A 21751-nucleotide genomic window follows, 5' to 3' on the forward strand; every position below is an offset into this window, starting at 1 on the left:
AGTGCTTGGTTGGCTCTTGAGTGCTAGTGCTTGCTTCTTCCTTTCTGGAACCATGAACTAAATGCATATTATTTCATAACACTCAGAAAATATAGCAGTAATTAGACTGCATTGAAAGAAACATTCTATAGAAATGAAATATCAGCACTTTTTTTTTTTTAATTAACTTGTATTGAAATGCTGGAATAGCTTGAGCAAGCTTTTATTTTGTGACTTTTGTCTTTTCTAATGATCCAATTGGTAATTCCTACAAATTAATATACTTTGCTCATCCCATTTCCTTAATATGAAAATTATCATAGCTTAAAAGTGCAACTGGATGAAAATTGCTAAATGGTGTTAATGGTAAATATCACAGTATGTAATTAAGATGTTTGACAAAGCATATTTTATGCCGAAGTTTATTTTATAATGGAAGAAAGTAACTGTTTGAAAGCCCATAAGTCAATTAGAGAGCACTACTTTGAAATTGACAATCAGAAGCTGTAATTGATGAAGACTTGTAAAAATAATTTAAATTCACTACTGTCATACTATATCACTGAAAAAACAAACAAACAAACAAAAAAAACCTGTTCTGGCAGTGGAGAAATAGGTCACAGGTTTGTAAAGAAGCTGAGGCCCAATAATAGTAAGTAACTTGTCTAAGATCTCAGGCCTGGTCTTGTTAAAGCAATCATTAGTCAGAGCTCTGCTTGGGTGAATCTGAAACACATGTCGGCAAATCAGCCACGGACCTCAGAATGTGGGTATAACCAAGAATAGAAACATCCTGCTTGTATAAATTGGATTGGGATCCAGGATATCCTCTTTAAAAAAAAAGAGACATAATTTCTCCAAAAATATACATGACCAATTTATTCTATTAATGTGCATGCAATCTGTGAGAATCAAGAAGAAGTAAAAAAAGAGAATTTCAGGTTACAAGAGAAGATGACTACTGGGGAAAAGGAAGTGGAAGTCCTGTCAGTAGCCATCACTATAGTAAACGTATTCTGTACTTTGCCTGATAACTGATAGTGTTATCATGTGAAATCTTTACATAAGTTCTGAGCTCTAGAATGGGAATTCATCAGATGTGAAATTTCAGTTTCTTAGGTAGTAAAAGTCCTCTTAGCTGCCATGATTTGAACTTGCTTTTGGGGTTAACCGAACTAGTTAGACCAGTAGTCATTGAGTATTTAGTGTGGTATGTAAAAGTTACTGTGTTTTAGGGAGGAAACAGGGTTGATTGGTCAGGAAGAGAGGTCCAAGTGTAATCCTTGTAACACTGGATTCTGTAATACTATACCTAATACGTTCTGGTTAAAATTACATCCTATGGGAAAAAAAAATTACTATAAAATTTATGTTCTACCTTAAGTGTGACAAATAGGCATATTGACATTTTTGTGATATGTATCTTTGTTAAAATCCACAGTGATGTGAGCAGATCTGGTGATTTTTTTCTGCAGCGGCCCTTGGACTAATAGCAGCAGCTGATGTTCAAGTCCCATGTTTGTACTTAGCACTAAGACTGTGCGTTTGGTGGAACTAGGAGGTGCTGTGAGGTTGGGACTTCTTATGTCCTATGACAGACAACCAAGAAATATTTATTAAATCAAAGGTAATGGAGTTAGACTAGTGTTTTCAAACCAGGTTGGTTCCTTGCAGCTCTGGAGGAGCGTATGGTGGGACTATGGCAGAATTGGGGCCAGCAGCCGTGGTGGTTAGCTGATAGCTTAGTGGGCAGGGCTCGAAGAAGTAGGCAAATCCACTATGTGTCAGATTCTCAGATCTGAAAAATCGACATTTTCAATTTCTCTCCTCATATGTACACTGCAGAGTATCCTTATTCCCTGAACTTAAGTTCAGAGTGGTTAGTACAGAGTGGTTAGCCAGCTTGTGTAAATGATGACCTTGGGGTCTGAAATCAGAAAGGATTGTACCTGCACTTAGTTAACCCATCTCTCTGCAAGAGTAGTATGATAGGGAAAGGAAAGATGCCCCCTCTGTGGAAGCCATGTTTGTTTTCATGTTTGATAATGAAAGACCTTTGTTTAGTAAGACTACAGGATTGGGATCTGGATTTGAACCAGGCTCTACCTACTCTATTTGACTTTGAGTAAATTACTAATTGTACTTCAGTTTACTAATTTGTAAAGCAGGTTGTTTCACCAGAGCAAATGAATTGATATGTATTACGTACTTGGAACAATATCTGTTACTTACTAAAAATTGAATTCACCTACGTGTTTGATATTTTTCTATGGATCTGTTCTGGAAGACAGTCCTTTTAAGTTAAATTTAATGCTCAAAATGGATTTGTATTATTTTTAGCATATTTTTTCCTGTTATTAGATATTCCCTTTTGCTTATGTGTCTATTTAGCTTTATTATATGTAATGTCATTTCAGGTTCCTATATGATAGTGGACTCTTCAGATCATGACCCTGGAGAAAAAGCCAGACTTCAGCTGCCGACAATGAAGGAGAACGACACTCACTGTATTGATTTCAGTTACCTTTTATACAGCCAGAAAGGGTTGAATCCAGGCACTTTGAACATATTGGTTAGGGTGAATAAAGGACCTCTTGCCAATCCAATTTGGAATGTGACTGGATTCACGGGTAGAGATTGGCTTCGGGCGGAGCTAGCAGTGAGCACCTTTTGGCCCAATGAATATCAGGTAATCATCTATGCTTTTCTGGTTTATGTTTTCATGTCATTGGATCTCACAGTGTATGTAATACTCAGAGGTAAATACTAGCGCACTGGAACAGAGATCATCTCTTTCGCCCCTCCTCTTGCCCTGTTCTTGAGGAAATGTTTAAATACATTGGCACACAACCTTCAAAGTAGTGAGACTATTTCCACATACTGAAAAACAGTAGTTTTCGGTACGAAATTTATTGGTTGTTTGACAAAGAGCTACTTATTGACAGATTTGTTTCCATGTCTCTATTCAGGAAGAAAAAGTCCTTTTTTTTGAGTGCATTATTCAGACTGGATTGGTTTGCTGACTTCTGACAATAACATTTGGAAACTAAACATGAAATAGTGTTTCATGAATTATATCATCTAAGGGGGAGGCATTTTTAATAAATTATTCACATTTTTGTCGGTTACATTCAGTTTCAAAACAAGCAAACAAAAAAGGAAAAGTTGTCCACATGTCTTTGTTTTTTTTTCCCCCAAGAATTACTTGATTTAATTATGATTAAACCGGACAATGAGTAATATATCTACTTTATGTTTCGCGAGGCTGATTTTATATGGTTTAACAAAAAACGATCATTTACCAGTTTGGAGAGTTGTTCAAAATCCTCCCTATAAGGTTCAGTAGAACTATTCTCTGCTTTCTGAAATATTGCCTTATGCCACTTTACTTTTTCTAAAGCGAAGTTTTGGTAAACAGTTATGCTATCCGAAAGAAATCTAAAGAGGATTTCCACTTTTCTGAAAAAAGGTGAAAAGCTAAAATAGCGTGCAGACTTTGTTTTGCAGCGAGCCATTATGGAAGCAGCCAGCACACAGCCCAGTAGCAACAGGAGCCCCGCCACGCTCCTTCCCCAGGAACTGCATTCAACATCTTAGCATCAAGCTACCATAGCTTTGAACTGTTTGAGCATCTGTGCTTTATCTGGATTTATTTTGTGCATCTGTTAGCAAGATGTGTCCTAAGGTATCAGAAAAGGCGAAGAGGTTATTTTTGGATCTGGGAACGCTTAAAAAATTTTCCATATAAGTTAATATAATTGCTTCTTTATCCTGTTTAGGTTTATGAAAAGTTTCATAAGGACCCTATACTTTCAATAGCAGGGGAAACCTGTCCCTGGACATAGAAAATTACCTCTTTTGAAAGTTCACTTTTGCGTTAGGTCTTGAGATTTAAACTTTTAAAAGACTTATCTATTTATAGTTTGTTACAGAATCTAATGAGAATGCATTATGTAAAAGTATATTTTATTTTGGTCAGTGGGTAATTTATAAGCTAAGAACAATTCATTTCTGCTTTTTAAAAATGAACAATTTCTTTCTTGTCTTTATTCCTGGGAGAGGGAACACAATGCATTGTTTTAATTGCTTTGTCATGAGTTGATTTTTCTATTTTATTGAAAAACCTCTTACTTCATAGGTATCGTTCCACAGGTAAGGTTCTTTGTTCAGGGTTATGTGTCTATTGAGATCTTAATGGATTTTCTTCAGGTACTAGTTGATTCTGTTATTCTTGAGCTGAAGGATGTTGTTCTTCAGCGTAGGAAAGCTATCTGCTTTTCCAGGGCCCACAGCTCTGTGAGGGCTGCATGTGGTAGGTGGGTGGCTGGAAGTGTATGAAACTAATGCTAAGGCAACGAAAGCAAGATCAGTGGGCTCATCTCTGACAACAGTGGGTTGTCATTTGCTGGTTCACCCTCACATTGCATTGTCCTTTCACTGACTTCACTAGAACCTGTTATTGGAGCTTAACACTGAAAAGAAAAACTCTGATTTAACAACAGGGAACTGTCAGAGGATTCAGCCTCCTTAAAATAAATTTAAACCCAAATAACAAAGTAGCAGAATTGTTAAAAATTTGGTTTCTGGAGTCAGATTGCCTGTATTCAACACTGTTTGCTATTTGCTATCTGTATAGATTGTTCTTTAAGGAATTAAATTGTTAGTTATATCTTTAAAGAAAAACATTGAAGTGGATTTTGATAAATCCAACAAATAATATATCTGGGTATCATGCTAATATGCCTTCACAACTAAGAAATAGCATACATATAATTAATTACCTTTTCTTATTTTTCGCAAGATCTGTCTTTGAGTTATTGATATTTTAATAACATTTTCTTATGGCACACGTTTCTGCAATATTAATTTTAATGTGAGTTACACTATCATGGACTGGATTCTTCTTTGTTCAGCCTCATTTTGCATGACAAAGCTCCCTTAGGGTTATGTGTACCTTTAGTGTTGTAAGCAACCAGCACTAAAAGTACGTGTGCAAGTTTCAACCTGGCCAGTGAGATCTTTTTGGAGATGTCAGAGAAAAAGGTTACTACATAACTTGGAACCTGTGGGTAAACGTTTCTTTCTTGCAGATTGAAATTTGAGCAATAGATCATTACTTAAGTGATTAATTACTTTACTTCCACATCATTTTTCCTTAACCCACAAAACTTAACAATCAATGAGAACAAAAAACAGAGTAGGATTATTTTTATTCATGTGCTTAGTGCTCAGTAGATTACTTGATTGATGATTACATTGATTCTGTCATTTAGATACCTAGTTGTACCTTTATATCAGTTATTAGAAACACCAGCATAACATAAATTATATTTATGTAGCATTTTTGCTATTAGGAAATAGCATGAAAAACTTTCGACTATTGCTTAATGCAGAATCTTTATGGATTTTTAAAAATTAAAATGTAGCCATTACATTGTGCTATGTTAGAAGCCTACATACTTTTTAATTCTTAAAGAAGCACTGCCTTTTTTTTTTTCCTAGACTCAGATTAAGTAAGCTATGATACGCATAGAAACTATTCTTCCTGGTTCCACAGTTTATTCAACTTCAACATTCTCCAGAGATTTTACACTCTCCAAAACTTCTTTTAAATTTTTTTTAACCTTCTCATTTTTTGAATTCCCTTTTCTTTTGTTGTATTTCTGGTAGAAAATCATATCTTTTATTTGCCTGAGCCATTAGTTACCCAATCATGCCTCCAGTACACTCCTTATCATCAACTTCAACAACAAATCAAAAAGAAAATTACCCCAGGGTGCTACTACTTTTAATTAGTATAGGATAATTTTTATATAAAAATCATACTCCTGGAAGTGGATTAAAAAACAACCAAACCTCTCTATAAGCTAGCTCTTCTTTTTTTTTCCTTTTTTTGTTGAACTAAAAATCTGAAACAGATGTAGTGTATTTTTGGTGTGATTTACCCTTCCTAGAAATTTCAACTAGCTAGACACCTAAACAGAAGACGCCTGACCAGGAAATTAATTATATTGTGGACTGTTTAATAATGAGCAGATACCAGTTTTTAACCCCAAGAAACTTGAAGTCTTATTTGAGAAAGGAAAAAAATAATATACATGAAGTTATGAAATAAAGGCAAAATTATGAGTTTTGGTTACCTGCCAGACCAGTATAAGGCTCATGGACTTTGGAGGCAGTTCTTCTGGGTGAATCTTGACTCTGCTATTTAGCAGTTGTGCAGCCTGGAACATATTCCTTAATTTCTTTGAGTACAGTTTCCTTATCTGATAAATCAACAATACATATCTATCTATCTATCTATCTATCTATCTATCTATCTATCTATCTATCTATCATCTATAGTGATTAGAAAGGTATCTGACACATTGTATGTGTTTAGCTTAACATGATGAGTAGATAAAAAATTTGCGAACTCTATTGGGTTTAATATATGCTCAGCATTTTCTTCTGTTTTGAAAGCATGCTGTTCTCCTTTTTGTTTGTTTTTTCTCAAAACTTAGTTTTTGTAGAGCAGTTTTAGGTTCACAGCAAAATGGAGAGGAAGGTACAGAGATTTCCCATAAACGCCCTGTGCCCACACACGCACAGCCTGCCCCATTATCACCATTCCCCACCGGCGGGACATTTATTACAATGAATGAGCATACACTGACACACAGTAATCACTCAAAGTTCATAGTAATTTTATTTTAGGGTTTACTCTTGGTGCTGTACAGTCTGAGTTTAAACAAGTGTGTTAGGGCATGTATCCATCATTGTAGTATCATAGAGGATTTTCACTGCCCTCAAAATTTCTGTGCTCTGCCTATTCATCCGTCCTCCTCCATGTTATTCTTTTCAGGTTTCATGTTTATTTATTTATATTTTTAAATTTTTGTTAATTTATTTGAGAGAGAGAGAGAGAACATGAGCGGGCGTGGGGTGCAGAGGGAGAGGGATGAGCAGACAGCCCGCTGAGCAGGGAGCCCATCACAGGCCTCTATCCCAGGACCCTAGGTTTTGTGTGTGTGTGTGTGTGTGTGTTTAAAGATTTTATTTATTTATTTGAGAGAGAGAGAGCACAGGAGCAGGGGGAGGGGCAAAGGGAGAAGGAGAAGCAGACTCCCCGCTGAGCAGGGAGCCAGATGTGGGACTTGATCCTGGAGCCAAAGGCAGCCGCTTAACTGGTTGAGCCACCCAGGTGCCCCTAGGTTTTGTTATTAAAATGTCTACTGGAGCGCCTGGGTGGCTCAACCAGTTAAGAGTCTGACTTGGGCTTAGGTCATGATCTCAAGGTCGTGGAGTCGAGCCCCACCTTGGGCTCCCTGCTCAGCAGGGTGTCTGCTCATCCCTCTCCCTCTGCAACACCCCTCCCCCCCACTCCGCTCGTGCTCTCTCTCTCACATAAATAAAAATAAAATGTCCACTTATTTGACAGCTTATTAACATGAAGTTTCACCATGCTAACCCCTGGGGATATACAGGCAAGTCCCTTTTCTCCAGAAACTTACATTCTAGCTAGGCACTGGAGGAGATAAAAATGTAAATCAGATGTGGGGTCTGCCCTTAGGGGGCCTAGTCCAGATGGGAAATGCGAGATACACAGAGGTAAGACTTGAGACAATATAACATTTGTTAAATGACTTTAGAGAGATAAATGTAAAATATAGTGGGGAAAATGAAAACAAAAGATAGATTTGTTTCCAAAGTAATTTAAGGCATAAATGGGACTATAATTCTTATCTCTTGATTCCTGTATTTCTAGATGAGTATGCTTTTCACTGTACCACATTGTTTTTCTTAAACCACAGTTATTTGGAGCCAACACTTTCTATTGTGAAAGAGAACAAGCAAATGTAAATTTTATGACATAAGCGTTGCAATGATATACTAATATATAAGGAACTGTTTCTCACCTGTGTCTTCAGAGCAATAAATGTCTTTTCGGCTCAGTATACTAATTATAGGAAGTATCATATCATATTTTTTTTATTTGCCATGGTTACAAGTTGCTAATTCTACCTCTTTTTATAGACCTCAAGTGAGTACTGTAAAATTTCAAATTGATCACCAAATAGAAGTAAAAAGAAAAAAAAAAAACACCCAAAACATTATGAGGCATTATCTCAGTGTTAAATTTCAACTGAAGATCAACACACCTCTAAAAGTGTAATTTTCTCTACTCTGGAAATCTGACCTGTCTTGTATGCATAAAACTCAGTTCTGCTTTGGGATTAAATCCATTAGTTTCTTACTGAACAGTGAAGTTGTTACCAAATGAGGCAAGCAGACATAACTTCCAAAACTATTAGTGGAAACCTAATCTGCTGTTTTCCATTAACTGGGTGCACATCATTAATCACAAAAATGATGCATGATGAAAACTACAGGGGTTTGGCCAGAAACTGGAAAGTGATAATATAGCACAATGTGTCATTTTTTTTTTTCTCCCTAATTCACTGAGAAACAAACACTGAACTTTTGCAACCCATTTTCTTCTTAACATTTTCTATCGGCTTGAAAAAAAAATGTAAGAACTGGACAGGCATGGGATTTTCTGGTTTTTGTCTCCTTTTTAAAGCTTTATGTTAACACGTATTGCACTGATGTTTTGGCAATGGAATGATTGTTACACTCCAGAGATACTTTTGGCTTTGGATCTAAGAAGATTAGGACTTAAACCAAGTGACTGTTTACTTAAATAAAAAATCTCTCAAAGATTGATCTTTGGGGATGGGGCTGAAGTAGGAGCATGCTCATGAACCAGCCATGCAAAGAGTGAGGAAAAGAGCTCTTGGAACATTGCCAATTTATACTGGTCCTCATTCAGCCATGAGTGTCCCACTGAAGGAAGGAAGGGTGGCAAGGTTTTTCTTTCCTAGATGTATTAGTTTGCTTGGCTGCCATAACATTCTGTGGCTGTGGCTTAAGCCACAGAAATGTCCTTCTCTCATGCTGGGAAGTCTAAAGACCAAGGGGCCAGCCTCTTGGCTCCTGGTGAGAGCACTCCTCCTGGCTTGTAAATGGCTACCTTCTCACTGTGTCCTCACATGTTGCAAAGAGACAGCTTTTCTTCTTCCTATAAGGGCACCAGGCCTCTCAGATCAGGGTCCCTTATCACTTCATTTAACTTTAATTAATTCCCAAAGGCCCTATCTCCAAATACAGTCACGTTGAGGATTTGGGCTTCAGCGTGAATTTTGGGGGGGAAAGAATTCAGTCCATACAACTAGATGTATGTTACACTTAAAGCTTTTTTATTTATAAGCATTATAAATGACCCAGCTCGGTGTCTCTCTGCAGAATCTGCACCCTGACTTAGGCACTGATGCAGATAAGGAACAGTGGAAAGAGGTTCACAAACAGGTGGCTGGCAGTGCCCATGAGGTGACCAAACTGAAAGGCTACACTTCCTGGGCCACTGGACTGTCTGTGGCAGATCTGCCCGAAAGTATAATGAAGAATCTTAGGCGGGTGCATCCAATTTCCACCATGATTAAGGGTCTCTATGGAATTAAAGATGATGTCTTCCTTAGTGTCCCTTGCATCTTGGGACAGAATGGAATTTCAGATGTTGTGAAGTTGACTCTGACTCCTGAGGAGGAGGCCCGTTTGAAGAAGAGTGCAGATACACTTTGGGGGATCCAAAAGGAGCTGCAGTTTTAAAGTTTTCTAATGTACCACTTCACTGTCTAGACTACAGCAGGATTTTAGTTGGAGGTTGTGTATATTGTCCTTATTATCTGATCTGTTACTCAAGTAATATTAAAATGGCCCAAGAAAAAAACATCCGTTTCCTAAAGTTCCAAATAGGAATGGTTCACCAAACCCTGCAGCTGTATCCTGATGCTGGATGACACCTGTCTTTGTAGCCCTAAATTGGTTAACGTAAGTTAGCCCCACCGTGTCAGAGGCACCACTGCAGAGCTGCGGTTGCTCTTCACACCAGATGTATGTTTACTGTGTGTTCTGTCACTTCGGGTTCCTTCCCCCAACACCCGACATGCCTGGTCCATCTTTTCCAGTCAGTCATGTCCTGGGATCCAATGTATAAATTCAATATTGTGTGTATTGTGCGTAACTGTTCTAAAGGATCTTATTTTGCATACCATGTATGTCAGAATATAGTGTACATGGCCATATAATGTAAAAAGACAATGCAACCAACTAAGTGTCATACCAACTAAAATACCAAATAAATTTTGAACAGTGAAAAAAATAAAATAAAATAAATAAAATAAAATAAATGACCCAGCTCATCATCTTGTATAACAATGTTGCATTCTCCTCTCTTTCTTGCACCCTGGCAGCTCCCACCTTACTGTCCTGTCTTCCTTTGCAGGTAGGAGTGGCCATATGACACAGCTCTGGCCAACGAGCTATGAGGGAAAATCTGCTGGGGGACTTCTGGGAAAGATGTTTGTCCTGATAAAAAAGAGAGAGACCTGTTGTTGCCTGAGAGCATGATACTTGGCACTGCTGCTGTTGTCTTGTAACTATGAGGAAGGTGATAAACTGAGGGTAACAGAACAGAGTAAGGAAGGGGTCAGGGTCCTACCTCAGGCAAAATAATGACAATAATATTTAAGATAAAAACTATTTTTAAAAAACTTTTAGATGAGTATTCTCCTATGCAGACAAGAGCATCCTAGTATAACCGTGTCATATCTTTCTTGAGCTTTCAGGCAGTCCCACCTATAACCCATACTATTTGTGGAGAGCACATGTGAGCCATATGGCAGAAATAAAAGTACACATATCTATCTGTGAATGAAACAATTTTTCAGTCCAGTCGTACAGAGAAGATAGACCTATATACTTGAAAATGTAAATAGGGCTGTAAGGCAATGAATCAATGACTGGAGGGAGTAGAAAGAAAGGAAGAAGGAAAGATCATTTGTTGGGTGTCTACCATGTTTAAGACACTGGGCTGGATAATTCCATGTCTGTCATCTTCAGTTTGATTTAATATTTGATCAAGTGCTAAATGAATGTTCCTTATCTTCATACATGGACTAAAATTGCTGGTTATTTAACGATCAAAATTATCCCCCCCCTTTTTTCCTCTTTACCAATTTAATCTTGCTATTAAAAGTTTGGACTTTAGCCCTATCAGTGACTTCAGAACTAGATAGGCTTATTCTTCTTAAGGCAACAGTAATTGCCTAACCCCTGCACTTTGGCTCATTTTTACATTGTCTAAATACCTTCTGTTTGATAGGCTATTAACAAATCAGCCTTTTGCTGCTGATGTTTAATCTTAATGATTTCCTATTTGTTTCATTTAAAGTACTCCAAATGGGTTTGGAAAAACTCCCATGTTATTATAGTCATTGTTTTCATAAAACTTATAACCAACCCTGTGAGGATGACTTCTCCTTGCGTCGTGATGGTGATTTGCTTTTATTATAAAACATCTGCTTTACTTTTCCTTTAGATTCTGTAATTGATTCATTGATGAAACTTATAGTTTGTAAATAAATGTAAACAAGGGAAGAAGCGAGTCCTGCTTGTTAACACAATAATTACTGCAAATAGATGACAGAAGTCTCTTGTTAATCTACTAAATCATACCTGTTTTTATTTAGAGTAAGCAGGAGCTTTCAAGTGCCCCTTCACTAATTCTTGTGAGAACCATTTCCATGAAATTAATTCACTTCTCTTTTAAGAGTGGATGGAAAAATAATGAGCAGTAAGGAGAGTTAGGCAGTGTTTGTTCAATGTGTGACTTTTTTTCTTTAGGAGTTTGTTTTATCCAAGGGAACTGGGGAAGACAGATGCTCCAAAGAGTAATGGAAGGGAGGCCAGTTTTTTGCTGGCTCACTCCCTTGCATTCAACACAGCTTGTTGAGTCTGCATTAACACGCGTCTGCTTCCTTGTTTTCCACACCTCTTTATTAATTATTTAGCATACATTTAATGGGCTCATCTTCGTGTACCAAGATTAAAAAAATATATATCCTACCGGGACAGGATTCCTACCCAAACACAAAAAAAAATGCGAGTTTTTCCTTCTAATCAGCTTAATGATGTTTCTGACAATGCTGTACCATTTATTAATGCAGTACCGTCTCATAGAAGAAAAAGCAGAGACAACAATTTAAAATCAATTCTTTCTGCAGTTATTTTGTCTGCTGACTTTGATAGTTAATTGGAAGTGGTCTTTTTTTGAGGGCTTTCAAGTTTCTGTACAACTTGAATTTTTGTGTGACCTTTTTGTCCATTTCCATTTCAAAGACTGGGTAGTTTTTTTTTTTTTTTTCTTCTTCTTATTTTAGACTACATGCGGTATGTGAACAAAATTATTGGCTCTTCACAGGAAAAACAAAACTAAGTGACATTATGTTTTTATTTAAAATTTAACTTGTACGCTGTGGGGATTTCAGTTTTTATTCTTAGAGCATAATGGAAAAATAAAAGGATATAATTATCTATTTTAGTCTGAGTTTTTCAGTGGAGAGAATGTAGTAGGAAGGAATATAAGGGAAATGTCAGGCAGAGTTAGAGTTTGTATCTATTACTATTCTTTTAGATGATACTATACAGAATCTATTCTGTTGTTAGTAACACAAGTTGGAATATAAAGGGAAACAAACTTTGGATGCTGTAAATTAAAACATCCACTTATGTAATCTAGTGGAAAGTTTATGATTAATTTTAGTTGTTTTCATTTTCAAAAGGTGTTTTTAAAACTGGCATTATAAAACTAGCTGCTACATGTTATTTCTGCATTTAGTTATATAAATAACCATTGCACACACCACTGGAATTCCCTGATGAGATTTAAATTCTTAATATTCTTTGAATGATCTTTTAAAAAATTGTTCTTCTCAGCGGTAAATTCTTCGGGAAGCAGTAAATCAATTCTCATTTTATGTTTAAAAATAAGGTCTGTAGTCATAAATTTATACCAAGTAATAATTCAATAAAGTAATAAAGAATGGAAAATTTCTAGCACCTAGAGATCAAAGTTTAGTTCAAACCTAAACATCTTTAGATCGTGGTATTTTGCAACAACAGCACAAATATAATACTTGGAAACAGATACAGTGATTCTCCGGGTTAATATTTATTAAAAAAACACTTTTGGTTTGGTTGTGAACTTACACAATGGAAGTTATGTAGGACTTACAAAGGGATTAGTCCGCTTAGCCCCATAAATACCAGGGTGAATTTCTCTGTTGTTATTGTTGTTGTTATTTATTTATTTTTTGGTTGCTGTTTATCTTCTTTTTCTGTTGTGTTTTCCCCTCTTCCTGTTTTTCTCCCCTCTCTTGGTGGAGGGGAAATTATAAGCAGAACAATAAACACATAACCAAGTAATTTTGTTTATTTAATATATATATATTTATTACATTAGGTATTCTGACATGCTACATGAGAATTAAGTCTTATTTTTTTTTATGTTAGTATAATATAGAGTGGAGGCCCTTTTTATATACTGGGTAAAAGTTAAAACTAGACATCATTTGGCCTGTGTTCAATTCCGTATCCAGTGGTCAACACGTTTTTGCCCAAGGAGTGACTATTTTGTGGGACCTTCTGAGTTTCAGTGTGGGATAACTAGTCTACATGTATTTGATGAAGGTCAAAGGAGGTGACGAAAGCTGCAAAGTAGTCGATTTAAAGCTCATATTTACAAATGAAAAACTCGAACTACAACCAGTAAAGTAAAAAAGAAACAGACTTGAAAGGATTTGGGATTCTGTCACAGCATAAGGGAAGTGGAATATCCAAGCTTGAAGAAGACATGGAACCCAGAGTAGCCATCAGGACAATAGAAATTTTGACTTTCTCTGTGAGGGTCAACTGTAAACAACTCCTTTCTTTATCAATTTGACAAATATTTATCAAGCAACCTAATCTACCCCAGGCGCTATTCTGGCTGCTGGGGATGTACCATGCTGAAGTCTGAAAGTTCTGTTATCCCAGAATTCCAGTCTTGGGATGGGGGTGGGGGGGTGGTAAATAAATAAACGAGAAAAAGATTAGAAAGCACAACTGCTATGCAGATAATTAAGATAGAGTGATAGGACAGTTAGGTCTTGGAAACCACCTTGGACCGGGTGGTTCAGGAAGAGCTAGTTGTTTGAGAAGATGACCTTCACCTGGAGATCTGAATGGCAAAAAGGACCTAGGTACACTAAGATCAGAAAAAATGCTTTAGAGGCAGAGAAAACAGCTAAATGAAGGCTCTTAAATCTGGAAGGAGATTGGCATGGTGGAGGGATGGCGACAGGCCTAGGGGTCAAAAGGGTCCTTTTTAAAGATGAGAAGCTTTGTAATCCAAGGGAAAGAGTCTTAACACTTTATGAAGATTGTCATCAAGGGATTCTATTTACTCACTTGGGTCTCATCTTATCCATGTTCCAAATGTATATTCTTCTTTAGTCTTTTCAGTGCTTACTCTCCAGTCACAGCTCTGGTTGTTTTCCATCTTGATAATGGGAACATTTTCCTGACTCTTTTATAAATCAGTTACTTTTCTTGGGATGCTGATTTGCTGATATTGCATTCCTCAGATTTTGCCAGTGTTTCCTTGAAAGTCAAAATGATTAGCCATCAGTTGAGGTCCTTCATAATTTAGCTTCAGTCAACTGCTTCAATCTCTGTACCATTATTATTTTTTTCTTGGCACCATCTGCTTTAGTAAATTGCAAATTGCTCTAGCTGTGCTTTAGACAATTTGGGCGTGTGTGTGTGTGTGTGTTTGTGTGTGTATGTGTGAATTTGCACACAGTATATCCACCTTCTGAAGTGCCTTTGTTTCTTCATTTCCCTTGCTACCAAGAAGCCTTTGCTAGGCACTTCAGTTCTCCTCATATCTGTATTCTGTATTGCTTACATTGCTAATTAGACAGTGAGCTTGTAATATTTCAGATAGTTTTGTGTCTTGTACCTCCAAGTGGACTGTAGATCCTCTTTAAAAGAGGGTAAGCCAAGAGGCCAGTGTAATTTTTACATGGTGCTTTGTATTTTATAAAGCAGTTCGACAAATTAAAAAAAAATCAGCCTTATAATACTATGAGGTCACCGGGAAGAATATAATGATTTTATTTTAGTGATAAGGACTGAGAGATGATATAAGTGACTTGTTTAAGGTCATGTTACTAGCTAGAATTGAGTTAAGTCCCCTAAAGATAAATTCTAGTATCTCTCTAGTGTGCCAGGCTGTTTGTTTATTGATAATGATTTTCCAGTCTTGGCATCAAAAGAAAATTGGACTCGCTGATGAAATATTAAGTGATGGGATAAGAGTAGGGTTATAATTTTTTCATTTTCATGCAATTTTTCGGGAGACATTTTCTTTTTGTTTTTTTCTTTTCCTTTTTTTTTTTTTAAGAGAGAGCGCGTGCAAGAGTGGGGGAGGGGCTGAGGGAGAGAGAGACTCTCCATGCTGGGCTGGATCTCAGGACCTGAGCTGAAATCAAGAGTCAGATGCTCAACCGACTGAGCCACCCAGGCACCCTAGGAGACATTTTCTTAATATTATTTCCTAATATTTCTTTAAAAAATAAGTATTTTTATGGTTTGTCTGTTCAAGGATTGATTGGTTGAAGTAAGCTTAATGCTTAAGGGGGCATCTCAGAACTTTGGTGGACTGGATTTTAATTCATTTTCACAACCAACCAAGCATTTATTGAATTGTTATTACACGCTAAATTTGGGGAGAAAACAAACAAGTATGAAAATAATTTCGTATTTTTGTTTAGGGAATATAAAGTTCACCAAGGAGATTGGCCATATGTTTATAAGTTTTTGTGGTAAGTGATGATTAAATAGGATGTTTTACATAATTATTTCAAAATTTATTTATGTTTAGAATTGCTGTGATAAAATAATAGGAAAAAACAAGTCTTTTGAGGGAGATGAAACATCCATATCGGCTGTCTTGTATTGTTATTTAATTAACTATCCAATGGAGTGAAGAAAACAATACTATTAATGGAACTCCAAGAAGGAAGCAACACATGGGTTCTTTGGTCCGACAAAAACGGAGCTGTATCTGGGTATATAAAGGCAGGGGAAAAGGAGGTTTAGGTTTCCCAGTTACAAGGCATGGATAGCACCCTCAGCTGTTCTGAAATGAGAATGATCACACTGTGTGAGGGGGCAGCCACACTGGTCTGGCTGAAGTCAGGGTTTTGAAATTGGGAGGAATGTTAGATTATGTAATCAACGTATTGAGTAGGTTGGATCCTAATATAGAGAAGTCTCCAAATCTAGGTCAAGGGATTTGTTTTATTTTGATTCCTAACTGCTTGTGGCTCGCTCAGAAGAGTCTCTAGCAAGAGCAGTGTGATAACAGTAATGATTTTTTAAAAGTCATTCTTTTAAGACTGAGCTCAGCAGATCCAAGGTGGGCCTTAACTTAGCATTTGCTGACCGTCCCCACACTCTGTTATCCACACCTCATCTGTTCAAACTAGACTCTTGAAGTTGTGACCATTGGCAATTTGGAGGATGACCTGTGGGGGGCAAGGTATACTTTTGTTACTTAGTTCCCTTTCTGCTAGGTAGAGATTTATTTGTTATGAAAGGTAATCAGGTTTTGGCAGACAGACTCGCATTAGGGAAAAAAAAAAAGTCTATTCAAGGATTCTGCCTTTGTCAACAGAATTGCTAAATTTTGTTCATTTAAGCTTGTTCTTTCTGCTGGGATCGCTGGGGAACTTTCCCTTATTATAAAGGATGAAGAATGTCCAGATGATGCTCTTCTCTTCCATCTGCCCGTTAAACCCTTAATCTCCTACACCTGGGTGGCTTCTAATCCTTTATTTGCTTTCTGTACCAGTGGTTCCAAGTTCTGAGTCACGTGTGCCAAGTAAGTTTCCTTGTGCCATAAAAGGGCATTCTATGCCCCAAGATCTCCTGGATAATAAAGTGAGTTGCTGTTCACAAATGAACTTGCCAGTTTTAATGCAACCCACTTAGTGAATGGCATCCACTCACTATACAGCCAAAAGTGCCCTATTGATTGGCAGCAGGAAGCTCCTTGTTCACGTTGAGAGTTCCTTTTGCTGGGTTCCTAGCCTCTGAGAATTGTCCCAGGGCTCCTTTGTGATGCTGCAAAAGGCCCTTTCTCCTTTTTTCTCATTGCCATTTACTTCTCAGTTTGGAGCCAGTTGAGTTATTTAGTCGTAGGCCTGACTTGTAAGGTGAAGAAGTTCGAAATGAGTTTGTTTTTGGATCTTAGTCAGGGTTCTTTTTGGAAAAGGGTCAAGCAAAGAATATAGCAGGCAAAATTATCCACTCTTTCTTAGTTATCACTATACTAATGAAAATTCAATGGGATACCTTGTCGAGAGGTTATGCCCTGCATTGAATTTCAGCCTCGAACCCCGCTTAGTTCAGAGAGCGCTCGGGTTGTAGAAACATGCCTCTCACCTCAGCCGTGTAAACCTCCCTAGCAAACCATCTCCACACTCAGTGGGATCATGTGTATCTATCAGCCACCTTACGGAGTAATTGGGAATCAGAAAGAAAGGCACAATCTGCTTCCTTTGTTCTCCAAGTAAAAGCCTGGAAAGGTTATCTATAACTAACTAGTAAAGCATGGTGCCTGTCAGATCAAGACAGGGTATAGCTCACTAAGCTTGAAGAAAAAAAAGAGAGAGAGAAAGAAAAAAGCTGTTCATTTTCTAGTACCTTTGCATCTCTGATTAGCCATCATATAAATGGATTACTTTGGTTTGTAGAAGCAGAGACTGGAACTTTTTCTTTTACATTTTTCATCTTATAACCATTACAAAAAAGGCAGTGGATTTTAAAGGAGATTACTTAAACTTAAATTTGTGATCTGATTGCCTGGAGAGAGTGAGCTGGTATTAGTCTGAGTATGGGAAATTGTCCATTAAAATCGTGTTTATTAAATTTGAGAAGAAAAAAAATAAAAAAATTATGAATATTTTAATTTGGAGGGAATCATTTGGGAAATATGTATTAGAAAGACATTTGTGGGGGCGCCTGGGTGGCTCAGTCGTTAAGCGTCTGCCTTTGGCTCGGGTCATGATCCCAGGGTCCTGGGATCGAGCTCCTCATCGGGCTCCCTGCTCGGCGGGAAGCCTGCTTCTCTCTCTCCCACTCCTCCGCTTGTGTTCCTGATCCCGCTATGTCTCTCTCTGTCAAATAAATAAATAAAATATTAAAAAAAAAAAAAAAGGAAGACATTTGTGCTTTTTATGGCAACCAGATTACACAAAAATGCTTTAATTCCCGAGTATTATTACTACAGTTCTCTTCTTCAGCAATACAAAGTAGTTAGGCCTATAAAAAATTAACCAGAGCTTCTGATGTAACAGATTTTGGAGGCAGTAACTCTAGTGAGAGGAGGTCCAAGCTGTTTTATGGAGCAGCCCCCATATCCCGATATGGCCGTTGCTTTGCATAGGGTAAGCCTTGCTTGCACTTCAGGACTGCTGCACCTCATCTTGGACAGTTCCGTACTGTTCCGGATGGTTCCCAGAGTCTTCTGACTCCTCCTAGACTCTGGATTCCTGCCCCCATCTCTGTCTCTGCCTTGTTCAAGGAGGCCCCGTTGACATTTACCACTTCTGCCCCGAGGAGAACAATGCTCCTTAGGAAAGAATCTTGCCCTTGGGACTAGGGGCTAGGATAATTGGGGAGTGGGAGAGGTGATGCCTCTGACTTACCCTTTACTGAGATCCTTTAAAAAAGTCTAGTGAGTGTTCAGTTGGATTAGACTTCATGAGAGATTAACCCTTTGAACTAAGAAGAAGTTCTATGGCAGAGTTGGGATTTATAGCCTATTGACTATTTTCTGACTGTGGAGTGAGACATTTAACATAGAGAATGGCAACCTTATGATTTTTTTAAATTTAAATTCAATTAGCCAACTTATAGTACACCATTAGTTTCAGATGTAGCTTTCAGTAATTTATCAGTTTCCTATAACACCCAGTGCTCATCACATCACGTGCCCTCCTTAATGCTCATCACCCAGTTACCCCATCCCCCCACCCGCTTCCTCTCCAGCAACCCTCAGTTTGTTTCCTGTAGTTAAGAGTCTCACATGGTTTGTCTCCCTCTCTCATGACTTCCCATTCAGTTTTCCCTCCCTTCTCCTACAGTCCTCTGTCCTGTTTCTTGTATTCCACGTATGAATGAAACCATATGATAATTGTCTTTCTCTGACTGTCTTACTTCATTCAGCATAATACCCTCCAGTTCCATTCACGTCAATGTAAATGGTAAGTATTCATCCTTTCTGATGGCTAATAGTCCATTGTGTGTGTGTGTGTGTGTGTATATATATACACCACATCTTCTTTATCCATTCATCTGTCGATGGACATCTTGGCTCTTTCCACAGTTTGGCTATTGTGGACATTGCTGCTATAAATATTGGGGTGCAGGTGCCTGTTTGGATCATTATATTTGTATCTTTGGGGTAAATACCTAGTAGTGCAATTGCTGGGTCGTAGGGTAGCTCTATTTTCACTTTTTGAGGAACCTCCATACTGTTTTCCAGAGTGGCTGCACCAGCTTGCATTCCCACCAATAGTGAAAGAGGATTCCCTTTTCTCCACATCCTTGCCAACATCTGTTGTTTCCTGTTTTGTTCATTTTAGCCATTCTGACTGGTGTAAGGTGGTATCTCATTGTGGTTTTGATTTGCATTTCCCTGATGCCGAATGGTGTTGAGCACTTTTTCATGTGTCTGTTGGCCATTTGTATGTCTTCTTTGGAGAAATGTCTGTTCATGTCTTCTGCCCATTTCTTGACTGGATTGTTTTTTAGGTGTTGAGTTTGGTAAGTTCTTTATAGATTTTGGATACTAGCCCTTTATCTGATATGTCATTTGCAAATATCTTCTCCCATTCCATAAGTTGCCTTTTAGTTTTGTTGACTGTTTGCTTTGCTGTGCAGAAGCTTTTTATCTTGATGAGGTTCCAGTAGTTCATTTTTGCCTTTGTTTCCCTTGCCTTTGGAGATGTGTCTTGCAGGAAGTTTCTGTGGCCGAGGTCGAAGAGGTTGCTGCTTGTGTTCTCCTCTAGGATTTTGATGGATTCCTGTCTCACATTTAGGTCTTTCATCCATTTTGATTTTTAATGCCTAAGACTCTAAAATTTCTTATGTAAAAGTGGCATATAATCTCTTTGATTATCTTCTTTCTTCTGCATCTTTGATTTCTTTCTCCCAGACCAGCCCAACCTAACATACACCATGCGTCCATTGATGCCTACCTCACTCTGCAAATCTAAAGTTTCATCCAGCAGAAAAAAATTTTCACTGTACTGTGTACATCTGTTCTTCATATCCAAACTTCTTGAGAGGGGAGTGTTTACTTACTGCTTCTAGTTTCTCTCAGAATTATTCTCTTACACCTAATAGCTTGATACCTTATAGCTTGACTGTTATCTCTTTCATGCATCTGAAAATTACCATCTCTATATGATGAGAGGCCTCTAACTTTTTCCAGGTCCTTATTCTCTTGACTTCAGTGTAACATTGACATTACTGGACCATCTTTTCCTTCCTTAGAGCTAAAAACCTGTATTGTACTTCTATTAAAAACAAAAGACAAAAAACAAAACTGACCATTTTTTCCCTCTCTTTTTCTAGTCTTTCTCTTTCTGAGTATTAGTTTTATAAATATTAATTTTTATATGAAACAAGAAAATATTTAATAAAGATATAAATAATAAATATAAAAATAAAGATATATAAAATTTTATATAAAATATACAAAGTAGGAAATATTTTTATAAATATATGACTATGCACAAGATATAAAGAACAATAAGCAAATGTACACATACTAATACAATAACTAAAATAACATCACTAGAATCCCCTGAGAGTTTCTATTTTTTTTTTTTTTTAAGATTTTATTTATTTATTTGACAAAGAGAGACACAGTGAGAGAGGGAACACAAGCAGGGGGAGTGGGAGAGGGAGAAGCAGGCTTCCCGCTGAGCAGGGAGCCCGATGCAGGGCTCGATCCCAGGACCCTGGGATCATGACCTGAGCCGAAGGCAGTCGCTTAACGACTGAGCCACCCAGGTGCCCCGAGAGTCTCTTTCTATTAAAACCTTTCTTCTATTCCAAGGAAAATAGTATTCTGAATTTTGTGGTCATCATTTTCTTCCTTTTTCCTTACCTTAAGTATTTTATCAACTTTTCTATGTGTATGAACTGTTATGTAAATGGTATCACATTCTGTGCAGTTTTGACCACTTGATCCATCCCTACTCTCTCTCACCCATGCCCATATTTTTTGTGTAGCTGTGTTTCTTTTTCACTGCTGTATTATATTTTTGAATACATGAAAATTAATTATCCGGTTTCTGCCTATGGACATTTGTGTTGTTTCTGGGTTTTCTAACTGCTATATTAAAAAACAATATTGTACCTTTGTGTACATTCTTGTACATGTGTCTTTTTGCACATGTACAGGATCTTCCCTAGTAGTGAAATGGCAAAGTCATGGAGGATAAACATATTTGACTTGGTAAGATGACACTAAGTTATTTGCTAAAATGATTGAACAATTGGTATTCCAGCCAGCACTGTGTAAGTATTTCTTTTGTTACATATTCTTGTCAAATGTAACAATATTTGGTATTGTTAGATTTTCAGATTTTTCGGATTGGGAGTTTTAGATTTTTCAGATTTTTTTCCCCCATTGGGTGGGTGTAAAATTGTGGTCAAAATTTGTATTTCTTTGACTATTTGAATTTCTCTGACTGCTGTTGAGTTTGAGTATATTTTCAAATGTTTTGTCATTTTTGTTTCTACTTTTTTCAAGTGCCCATTTGTGTCTTTA

The 21751-nt window shown here is 37.3% G+C and overlaps 1 protein-coding gene across 13 annotated transcripts in view; it reads left to right on the plus strand.

Annotated features, from left to right (window-relative positions):
• The window catches only part of PTPRK (protein tyrosine phosphatase receptor type K), a 554769-nt gene that overhangs the window by 199406 nt on the left and 333612 nt on the right, over window positions 1-21751 (plus strand). For all 13 annotated transcript variants that reach the window (XM_032407893.1, XM_032407895.1, XM_032407898.1 and 10 more), the window contains exon 3: window positions 2397-2668. In XM_032407893.1, the coding sequence (XP_032263784.1) occupies window positions 2397-2668 (272 nt within the window). The remainder of the gene's footprint in view (window positions 1-2396; window positions 2669-21751) is intronic.

The sequence above is a fragment of the Phoca vitulina genome, unplaced genomic scaffold, assembly GCF_004348235.1.
Source record: "Phoca vitulina isolate PV1807 unplaced genomic scaffold, GSC_HSeal_1.0 scaffold9, whole genome shotgun sequence".
Lineage (NCBI taxonomy): Eukaryota > Metazoa > Chordata > Mammalia > Carnivora > Phocidae > Phoca > Phoca vitulina.